Genomic DNA, 11,047 nt, shown 5'->3' with positions numbered 1-11,047 from the left:
CACACAATACATGCTAATTTATCCAATTGCAAAATTCATTTTTCATTGCAATTTTCACGAAACAAGCATTTTTTTAACAGAGAAGTTATGATAAAGGTTTGTTTTATATGTTGAAAAATAAGAAAAGAATAACCCGCCCCAAACTGGTGAAATACCCAAAACAAGAGAAATATCTCGATGATTTTTAAGATGGGACTGATATGCAATGATAGGCAGTTTAGTCTTCTGTCGAAATATCTCTTCCCCCTTCACCCAATACTAACCTTTTTCAAGTGAAATCCGAAAATCCTCCAGACTACTTGGATCCCGTTAATTTCCTTCACAATAAGCACAACCGTTGTTCAATCAAAACATCTTTGGACTTTAATTTCTTCCTAATAACTAACAATCTCTCGCTACTCTCTACACGTAAAACAGGAAAAAACGAAAAAAAAATAAACACAGTTGTATTAACACTATCTACAAGTCTGTCAACGTAGATTGAAAACAAACGAAAACAAAAAAAAATAAAAGAAGAAGAAATAAACTAATGCCTACTCACTTACACATACGCCACTACACCCGAACAAATACTCTACAGTCTCTTACACGGCTGACTCACTGGAACCGCTTCGCTCACTCCTCACCCAGAATCTGCACACTCCGCACCGGTTTCTTACTGTATCCCGGCGAGGGAGAAGTGGTTTGAGGCCGTGGCACCGATCCCGCCGGAACGTATCCCGCACCAGGTACTTCACCTCCAACACCACCGCCGCCACCGTGGAACGGTGCCGCTGGATCGTGCTGGATCGCTAGGAGCAGCATTCGGTAGAGCAGATCTTCCCGCACCTCCGGTGGAATCAGTTCCTGCTGACTGGCGGCGGCCGATCCCTGGTAGTCGTGATCGATTCGTGGTGCGTACTGGGGTACGTGAGGTTGTTGTTGAGGCTGTCTTCGCCGCAGCTGGTAGGCCTGTTGTTCGGGGGCGGAGTAATCCGCTGCCGTCGTTTGTTGAGGGCCTCCGTTGGGTCCTGCTGGGGTATATTGACGGGTTCCCGTTGATGGACTGTACAATGGGTTCTGGTAGCGTGGATCGAAGTAACCGGCACCGGGGTTGAAGAAGGGTGGTCGTGGGATTTGCGCTGGATATCCGCCACCTGGAGCTCCTGGATATGAACCGGGAATAAAGGGTGGTGCCAGGGAAGGGCCACCGTAGTAGGGATTGGTGTAACCTCCGAAGCGGTACGCTTGCAGATGTTGAGCTTGCTGATGACGGAATATCAGTAGCTGGAGGATTCGTTCGAAGTCTCTGGTTGTTAGGGGACGATCCGGAACGTCGTAGTATGGGCTCACTGGAGTTTGGTAAGGATTACGGTACGGATTGTAGGCGTACGGCACCGGGTACGATTGTTGGGGGTAACTGTGCGCATTAGGGACGCTGTTAGCGACGGGTGATTCCTGTTGGTTCTGAATGTAGCCCGGTGGAGGAGGAGGAGGACCCTGCGGTCTCCGCTGTTGACGGTATGCTATGTTGTTATCCTCATCCTCCGACGGATAATTTTCTGGACTACGTCCTGAGGCGTCTCGATAGTAGGACGGTTCGGCACTGGGGAAAGTCCGGCCATGGGGTGGAATACCCAACGGTACACGGTACCGTTCGGGACGATCTTGAGCTGGAGCGAATCTATAAGCCTCCCTCGGTCGAAACTCTATCGGTCTTTGCCGATAAACGCGTCGTTCGTCTTCGGCGGTTTCAGTTACTTCACGGTTCGAGTTCGCCGGAATCTGCACAACAGATCCGGGCGTATCGGTAACGTAGCTGTTCTCCGAGGAAGGTTCCGTTGCCGGTTCGTACATCACCGGAGCGGGTTCCTGTTTGCGTGGAGGTTTCGCGTAAACTCGTTCGGTTGTAGTCTCTGGACGTTCGCTACTTAGCAAGCTCTGGAGTTGGGCGGCCCGCTGTCGAGCTGCCAGCACTGCGGCTGGAATACGTGGAGCCGGTGTGGTTGTATAGATCGGCCTTAAGCCCGGTGGTGTCGCGGCAAACAGGTTAGCAATTTCTTCTCCAGCGGATTGACCGTAAACCACCTGCTGTTGAGCTTCGTACTGTTCCGAGGAATCTGGTGGAAGTTGTCTTCGTAGGAAGTTACCTCTTAGAGGTTTTCTCTCCGGCTCCCGTTGTCTTGGCGTTACTGATTTCGAATAGATCTTGGTGATGTGTTCGCTCTCGAGTTTCTCAGGTCGAGCGAGTTGTTCGATGGTTTTCGCCATCAGTGGTAGTGGGGTGGGTCGTATAATCAGCAACGGTTTGGGGGTTTGAACTGATGAACTTTGACTGGAAGCCATGGTTGGTTCCGAATAGGATGCCGAAGTTTCCGTCACCCGTGATGTTGGCCGTTCCGTTGTAGATGTTACATGTGGCCGCTTTCTTGGAATAGTTTGGATCACGCTCGTACGCTGGGGAGCAATGGTGGAACTCGTATGGTATGATGCTGGACGTCGAGTCGTTGGAGCTCCGATGTGGCTTCGATTGAACTTTGGTGGAATGTGTACAACATCCTCCGTGACGGGTGCCGGCGCGGTTCCCTTGATTCCTGTGCTGTTATGCGCATTATAGGACACCCGTTGGATGTCCCCGTTTTCATCAATATACCCATAGGTACCCTTGATATTACCCAAAACATCCCGGCTCTCGATTTTAAACGTCCCATCTTCCGCCTCGTACCCCACGGTGTACGAGCCGTCGTTGTTAATCTTCCGAATCTGTTTGATGATTTCCAGCTTCTTCGGATCCTTCGTTTCCGCCTCGGAAAGGTCAGACTTTTCACTTACCGCGCTCGTCGGTTCGTCGGCTTCGGTTTCCGGCACATCAACAGGAACTGTCGTTTGGGTCGACTCCAGCATAGCATCCGTCGTTTCGACTGCAATCGCATGCACCGCACCGAACCGACTTAGCCCGGTACCAGCGGCAAGCATCAGGAAGATGATCAACCGTGTTGATATCTGTTTGTTGGACGGAGGAAGAAGAAGAGAAAAGAGAAAATAAAGAGACAGAATTATATGAAAAAAATTTATTATAACTATATAACGTTTATAACGAGATTCCATAGTTTTTCCATTGCTGTCAATGGAGTTGCTGGAAAACGTTTTTGGGAATATCGAAAAGAAGAGAAAAAATACCAAACTCGCTGAAAACGCATATAACACCTCAAAAAGTCCAATGCAGCAACGCTAAGGGTATATGAGAGCGGAAAATGGTCTTGAATTACGCTGAAAATGATCTAAAATGCTCCTGATAGCCCAGATCAGACCGAACAATGATTTTAGAATTGAATTACCTAAAATCAAATCATTTATGTAAAAAACTAAAATATAACAATAGATCAACCATAGACTAACAGACGTAACACTGGAACCTAGCTCCATCGCCACAAAAAAAAAACGTTCAATTCAAATTTTCAATCAAACAACAGTCATCGCGCGAAAATGTCGTCTGGGGCGCTGTCATGCAATCTCATACATATTTTGTAGTTCCCTATTTGACACATGAATAAATTATAGTGAGACTGGTATGCGATTATTATGCATTACAGCGTATAAAATAATCGCTTATCAGTCTCAACCACAGAGACGGAATCAGGTTGTTATTCACAGTTTTGAAACTGGTTTATTTTGCTGGACGCGAATCACTTTGAAAGTGAGAAAATATTGTTTAATCACGTGCAAAATATCGCATACGCCGATAGCTTAATTAAAGATTGTCTCAGGTTTTGATCTAATTATTTTTGATTACATTTAATTAATTTTTCGTGTAGTTTTACTTAACATTGACAAAGAAAAACTAAATGTTGAGAGAAAATGCATTCACACTTTGAATACAAACGTTATTTTTGCCTTTCTCCTAGAAAGGTATAGCAATCACTGAAAAAACTAAGGGTATAAAAGTGCTCCAAAGGGTCGAATCTCGCTGGACCGATTTTCATGAAACTAATTGCAAATGAAAGGTCTAGTTGCCCCATAAGACCCTATTGAATTTTATTGTAATCGGATTTTTAGTTTCGAGGTTATGTATCAAAATATGAAATCACAAAACTTCATTATCTTAGAAACTACAAAACCGATTTGAACAAAATTGGTATCAAAAGAACGGGCTTATTTTTTGAACTATTTGTGAAATAATCGGACTTTTATTTTATTTTTTCGGACTTTTATTTTATCAATTATGTGTTTAATTGTAAATATATTGAAAATCTCTTCTTTCAAAGATTACACGACTTATTAAAAGAAAACAGGTGTCGCAAGTTCTGATTTCAAAATGAAGTATCAAGTTGATTCCTGGTCTCTGAGCATCATCCCGGGTACTGAAAAACTCATATTGGGTAATGTTTGTCCCTTTTAGATTGCTTTCCAGAAACCGGAAGCTACTGTCTAGAAATTTAAAATGGTGTCTGAAGATGATTTCTGGATTCAGGGTATCATACCGTTTCCCCAAATCGTATTGGATGATATTTGTCACTTTAGGCTGTTGGTCGGAAACTGTCGCCTTTTTCGCCATAGAAATACCCAGATTAGGCAGTTCGATTTTATGATTATCAGGCAACCAGAAGTGGTCATCTGGATTGAAAATTGGGTTTTAGGTCGGATTCTGGCCACTGGGTATAATCCAGGTTTCAAGAACCCATATTGATTAATATTTGGCCATTCATTGGATGTCTCTCAGAAACGATCAGTAATATCAACTGCGTTAAAGAATTTCAATTTCACTGATAAGATCATTCAAATTAATGTATAAGGAACAACATTTAATCATACATTATTTGAAATCTATTGACTAACGTTGACTTAAAGAATCTGTACATGAGTACAAATCGATTGTACCACAATCAAAAACAAAATCGCATCATATAGTTGAAAGAATTTAATGTTATTTGCATGTGTATGTGCTAATTTATATTCATATCGTCGGTTTCGTGCAAAACTGGCACAACTCAAAAAACATAGTTTCGAGAAAAACGCGTTTGAAAATTTACGTCGAAAATTAATTTTTCGATTTTCGAAAAAACTTTGAAGTTTATGATTACCAATCCATATTTAACACCTTTGTGTCTATTATGCACATATTACGTGCTCACGTTGTCCAAGGTAAAACCTTATTTTTACTAACTTTATGGAGAAATTTCGATTTGTGCAGCAAAGACACTTCTACTCATAATTCTGGAATTTTTGTGATTTTCGAAATGGGATTTCGTGTGATGAAACTTTACAGTATTTGGCATCGTTTGCCATCAAAAACTCAAAAATGCAAAATTTTGAGTTGTGCCAGTGTTGCACGAAGCCGATGATATGTTAAATTTTAAATGTTCGGTATAGTTGTGCTGTTGGCTACCAAAAATTTGTTGTTTAGAATGAATGACAAATTCAGCAGAAATAATCAAGGTGTATTTTTTAAGTGTTGGAGTAAATCTATTTTAACAAATTATAAGTTCGAAGAAGAAAGGCTGGGTCTCACCGCTAGGTGGATTAATTTAGGTTTTTATAACATCCATTAAGGGACAGGTATGCGATTACATTTTCGATGAGACAAACAGACCTGATATTTTTTGAAAACTCTGCAGAACAAATTATATTCTTTTCACGTTTGTTTTAAAAAACATTGAAGATTCTAACCGCTGGTGGCCATTACTAAAAATCAACAAAAATGCAGATGGGCCTGATATGCGTTTCACGGTAGTGATAATCTTTGTTGAGATTTTGGATTACCTTTGTTTTTTTTTGTCTCACTTTCATTGTGTTTTTCTTCTCTGCTTAATGGTTACTGCAATTTATGTTAAAATTTTCTGATTATTTTATTTTCTTCATTTTTTTTATCCCCTTTTATAATTTTTGCTTCATTTTTGTTGTATAATTTTTATGTATTCGGCTGGTTCCATGCGTAATACATGATCCTATTCTGAACTTTATCACTTGTTTTTTGTTTGCTTTTGGCATTCTGTTTTATTTAAAAAGCTATTTCATATTCTTGTTCATATATTCAAATAATTCACAATTTTCAACAATACTTTGTTGATTTTCTTCTCTTCTTTTCTCTGTCTTGATTTCTGTTGTTTTATTTTTTCTGTAATTTATGTATTCTGTTCTATTTCCATTCAAAGTTTGTATATTGTATTTGTTGCAGTAGTTTCCTCTTAGTGGTACCTTGATGTTGTGATTCTATTAATTTTTTCTCCTCATGTACGAGTTTTTCCTGCACACAAATAAAGCAAAAATAAATGAGAATTTGTCAAAACAAAACAGATTTCTAACGTTGTTTTGATACTATTTGCGAGCTTATTTTTTGTGTAAACTTCGTTTATTCAGAGTTTCAAATGCTGATTTCGGCATTGATGCGATATGTTTTGAGCATAAAGTGCAGCAAAACATACAAGCCAAACGGCAACAGTTTGAATAAACAAATATGCTCCAAAATAAAACCAAATTTAAGATATCAAAAACAAAAAAAAACAACAGCGAATCAAATAGAGGAGAAAAATTAAACAACGGAAAGCAAGGCAGAAAAGGTACAGAATATTAATAATTTATCAAACAAATAAAAATTGATTGTGGCAAAAAATCACGGAAACTATCCACAAACAGAGGAGAGTTGCGAGTAAAAACTGTTAGAATGATTTAAAAATATTAAAATCAATTAACCTAAACTAGGCAAGTAAATTAAGACAGTAAACCAAAATCCCTACAAAATATATCATTCTTTTATTCTTTGAGTATCGGTGAAAATTATAAATTTTCAGTATGGGCACTATGTTCTGGAGCGCTTTTTTAATTTTGAATTTATGTGGCACTTTTACTACTGTTTAATATTTAAAATGTTTTGTTTTAACAACATCGAAATCCAATACTATCGCATTAAGAAGCATCTGATCAAATATTTAATATCTAGAAAAAGTAATATGGAAACTGAAATTAAATAAAATGATCACTTAATAAACAAAATAAAGTAAGGCAAAATTCTGAAAAGAATTAGTTCAGTTGAATTTCATAATAATGCGAAAAAAATGAAAGATTTATTTAGCTGATCTTAATTTTTTTTTTTTAAATTTGGATTCCAATTCCGCTTTTACGAACTCTAGTTTATCATGTCTATTTTTTGCAATTCATCAATTTTGAATTCCTGCTTTTCACTTTTCCCATATGTCATGAAATTAAATCAAAGATTTAAACTTTATCAAAGAAGCTGTTATTTCTGGAGGACAGTCACTATTTAATCCTTATCTTCACCCAAATTTGTCAACTTTTCTGTCCCTCACACTCGTAATGTTTCACTCCAGTGCAAGCCCCATTAGCCCCATTAGCCATATCCTGCCATTATTTTCACCACCACTGTCCGCAGTTGCCACAACTAAATTAATATTAATTGTTCCAAAATCGCAGCATTTTTCCGCTCCACATAGCCACCGTAAAGTTCCGTAAAGGCCACCGCAATTTCAACAGTCCTTTTTATTTTATTTTATTTTCGAAACACGCCCGTAAAAGTGCACAGCCAAGCCCATCATGGCAACAATCTACAGTTCATGTTTTTTTTTTCTTCTCCAGCTCATCACACAAACGTTCAACGACAGTTCAGCAGCTCCATAACGCACTATCAGCACACCAATTAGCACATAAATTATCCATTTTTTTTCTCGCCACGATTACAGCCCCAACAGACCGAACAAAAGGTTGTGCGCATACATTTCCAAAACAAATATGTCGAAAAGTGTCTGCCGCTACCACGGAGAGCATCCATCCGATTAACATCCAACGCCGTCCACCGCTCACCCACCCGCCGATTAGAGCAGCATAATAAAAGCACGCAAATAACTTAGGCGCGCATCGTTCCGAATGTAGTTCAGTTCACATGGGCTTCTTCTTCTTGCGGGGCAGAAGATACTAACTAAGTTTTGAGCAACGCACGGTCACACAGCATGAAGGGTTCATATATTTAGTGTTTCTTCACTGATCGCATTCTTGCCCGATTTTACCATTCTCACATTAACTGTTCACCCACTGCAAGTACTTGCTGATGAGCTTCTCGCTTTTTTATTAACTAGTTCAAACCCACCAAATCAGCCCTAATCAGCGACCTGACACGTGGGCCACACGTAACCGAAATCACGCCAAGCTCACCTTCTGATGAGATACCGATCCCATCGTGTCGTCTGCGACTTCTTAGCACCTGGCGATGAAGATGCACTTTCGAAAGGATATATCGCGTCCAGAAAAAAAAACACTCACACACGGAAAAGTTTCCCGCAGGTAGACATGAAAACGCAACCTCGGGTAACAGAAGTAACTGAAACAGATTAGAAGGAAAATAAGAACAGAAAAGAAGAAAAAACAGCAACAACAATTACTACGCGTCGCGTCGGGGTCTTAAGATAAAATGAGTCTGCAGGCGTGGGTGGCAGGTCGCTATATAGCATTGGCCCGGGGGTCGCTGCCACCACCATCACCAGCAGCAGCTGCAGCAAGAGGGACGACAGGTGGAAAAATCGCACTAGGCGCAGTTTGACTGACGCTTGAGTTGATTCGATTGTTTACGTTACATTTTGAAGGGATAATTTTCGGATTTCAGTGACGATGCTGATGATGATGATTAACCTGGTGAACCAGAGAGAAAATGCTGGTGAAATGAATTGAGCAGAAAAAAAAAACAAACAGTTGGGAAATAATTACGTAGTCACTAGGAAATGAGTGTCAAAACGTTCTGCTAACGGCTAAAGAAAACGATCACCTTTTAGGTATCGTAATTCTATGTTCCATTTCCCCTTTAATTAAAATTTAACATGCAAAATTGCATTTTAAATCAAATTTTTACATATTTTTCATGCGGCCGAAGAAAAAGTTTGCACAACACATTGCATATACTTTTTATTGAATTTTTATACATTTGTTGGCGTTAATTTTTGAATGAGATCTTTTTTTATAATTTAAAATATAATAAAACTTATCGTTCCAATTTGAACAATAAAAAAATAAGCAAGTGACCTTAAAAGTTTTCAAAAAATCAGAAATATTTCATAATCATACAATCTTTCATAAATGCATTGAAATAATTATAATATTACAAGACGATTCTCAACAACGTCTCTGGAAGGTCACGATAATGCGTTTGAAATATATCTCAAGAAGTGTCTTACAACTCCTAAAAGTTATTGTTTAGATAACGGTTATAAAGAGTCCCAAAAAATATCGAAAATTTTCCAAAAGTGTCTCGAAAAAGTGTTTAAAAAGAGATTAAAATACCTGAAATACAACCAAAACGTCCCGAAGCAAGGATTCAAAATATCTTAAAAATGTTTCTAAAATGTATGAAGAGTGTTTCAAAACTGATATTGAGTATCAAACTAAGATTGAGAAGAATGTATTCTCACTAAACTAATCGCTAAACTTGAAGAAATGCCTCAGGAGAAGTGTCGAAAATTTATTAAATATATATAAAATGTATCAAAGATATCGCAAAAGTCATTGTAAGCATCGTGAGCATCAACGAAATTCTCTACAACGCAACGTCTCAGATTGATGATCCCTTTGTCCAAAAGTAACGCTTGTTCAACAAAAAATGAGAATGATTTGAATACTTTTCTGTAAACAAAGTAAACGGCGCAAAAAATTTTCTCACCGAATGAATTGCTCTCTGGATTTCCTAGAAACGAGTAACTTGTTTTTTTTTTTCACTCGGGTGCTGTTAGTTTGATCAAAGATGGCGTTTACAGTTCTTCGAAACGCATGAAGGTCAAGAGAAAAATTTTACTGTAAACCGTTCTCCAGACGATAATTTGATAATTTGGTCATGAGCACTGTTTACCGGATCCGGGCATCCCGGAACGTCGAGCGGAAGACCGGCAATGACTGTCCGAAAAAGTAGAAGAAAACTTAGTTCTTAGAGGACCAGAATTCTGATGGTAAGTACCACTTCTGGCCGGACAAGACGTCTTCCCATTACGCCAAGAAGACGTTGGCGTACTTCAAGGAAAACAAATACCGTACCGGCTTGTCACAGTGACGTCCGGTTGAGGAATTTTTGGGGTCCTTCAGTGGCCTGGTGTACAAAAATAATTGGTGGGCCACGGACACCAAGCAGCTGGCCACGAGAATCCGGAGTTGTATCCGGAAAATGGATGTCGGTGCCGTCCAGCCAGGCCCGGATTTAAGGGGGGGTGGGCAAATGTCCCGGGCCTTCCGAAACGAAGGGTCCCCCTAGTCCTGGGCCGGACGTGAAGACAGAGTGAAGACCTTCTTTTTTGTGCCCTTCCCGCAAAGCGTTAAGTCATTCCAAATTTAATTTTTTTCTTTTGTTTTTTTTTTGTGAAAAGAGAGGGCCCCACGAAAATATCTGCCCAGGGCGCCCCAGCACCTAAATTCGGCTCTGCGTTTAGCACTTTTGTGAGAGCATTTTCATCAAGTTGAGCCATACGCCTAACCACGACCCCTTTGTTAACATTCGGTGACATTTTTTATTTTAAAGAACAACCGTTATATTTTTAAGAGAAAATACTGATTTGTCGAAGTAAATTTCTATTTTCAACAACGGCTTTTACCCGTTAACATTCAAGTTCATTAAGCAGACAATGTGCGCAGTAGGGAAAGCGAAAAATAAGTGAACTGGAAATATGATACAGATTTGGAAAAATATACCGCATCCCGACGGGACTTGAATCCGCAAACTCCCTGTCTCCGGCATGTTGTTTTGACCGGAGCACCATCCGTTGTTGTGTCGCACTTGCAAGCACGACTCAGACTGACTTTGGTCTCGATCACACAGGTCTATAAGAGTTATCAGCATCAGCTGACTCTTCTGTGTGTGATGAGACATTTCTTTCAGTCTATAAATAACGCTTGCACAGCAGTGTGTGCAGTTAGGGATGAGCAATAGAATAAGTCGGCAGTGGGATGTGATACACATATAGATTATGGGACAGTGCCACCGTCCCCGTACTTTAATTGATCAAAACACCATGGCGGAGACAGAGAGATTGCGGGCTCAAGTCCCGTCGGGATACGGTATATTTTTCAAAATCTGTATCATTAT

General features: G+C 39.8%; 1 protein-coding gene across 1 annotated transcript; it reads right to left on the bottom strand.

Annotated features, from left to right (window-relative positions):
- Positions 1–542: 542 nt before the first annotated feature.
- Positions 543–8,222, bottom strand: LOC129733817 (tensin-1-like). Its single transcript, XM_055695330.1, has 2 exons — positions 8,143–8,222; positions 543–2,982 (listed from the first exon to the last, which is right to left on the bottom strand). The coding sequence occupies exons 1-2, from the start codon at positions 8,164–8,166 to the stop codon at positions 616–618; spliced, it is 2,391 nt and encodes a 796-aa protein (XP_055551305.1). The 5' UTR covers positions 8,167–8,222; the 3' UTR covers positions 543–615.
- Between the last annotated feature and the right edge of the window lie 2,825 nt (positions 8,223–11,047).

The sequence above is a fragment of the Wyeomyia smithii genome, chromosome 1 (genome assembly GCF_029784165.1).
Source record: "Wyeomyia smithii strain HCP4-BCI-WySm-NY-G18 chromosome 1, ASM2978416v1, whole genome shotgun sequence".
In the NCBI taxonomy this organism is placed as follows: Eukaryota; Metazoa; Arthropoda; class Insecta; order Diptera; family Culicidae; genus Wyeomyia; species Wyeomyia smithii.
Note: the sequence above shows the minus strand (reverse complement) of the source record. Positions and strands in the feature narration are given on the sequence as shown.

Excerpts from the sequence above, each read along its gene's own strand:
- LOC129733817 (XM_055695330.1), bottom strand. The coding sequence starts at position 8,166 with ATGGGATCGGTATCTCATCAGAAG. Across the intron at positions 2,983-8,142 it reads GATCGGTATCTCATCAGAAG|ATATCAACACGGTTGATCAT; the intron begins GTGAGCTTGGCG and ends TCCAACAAACAG.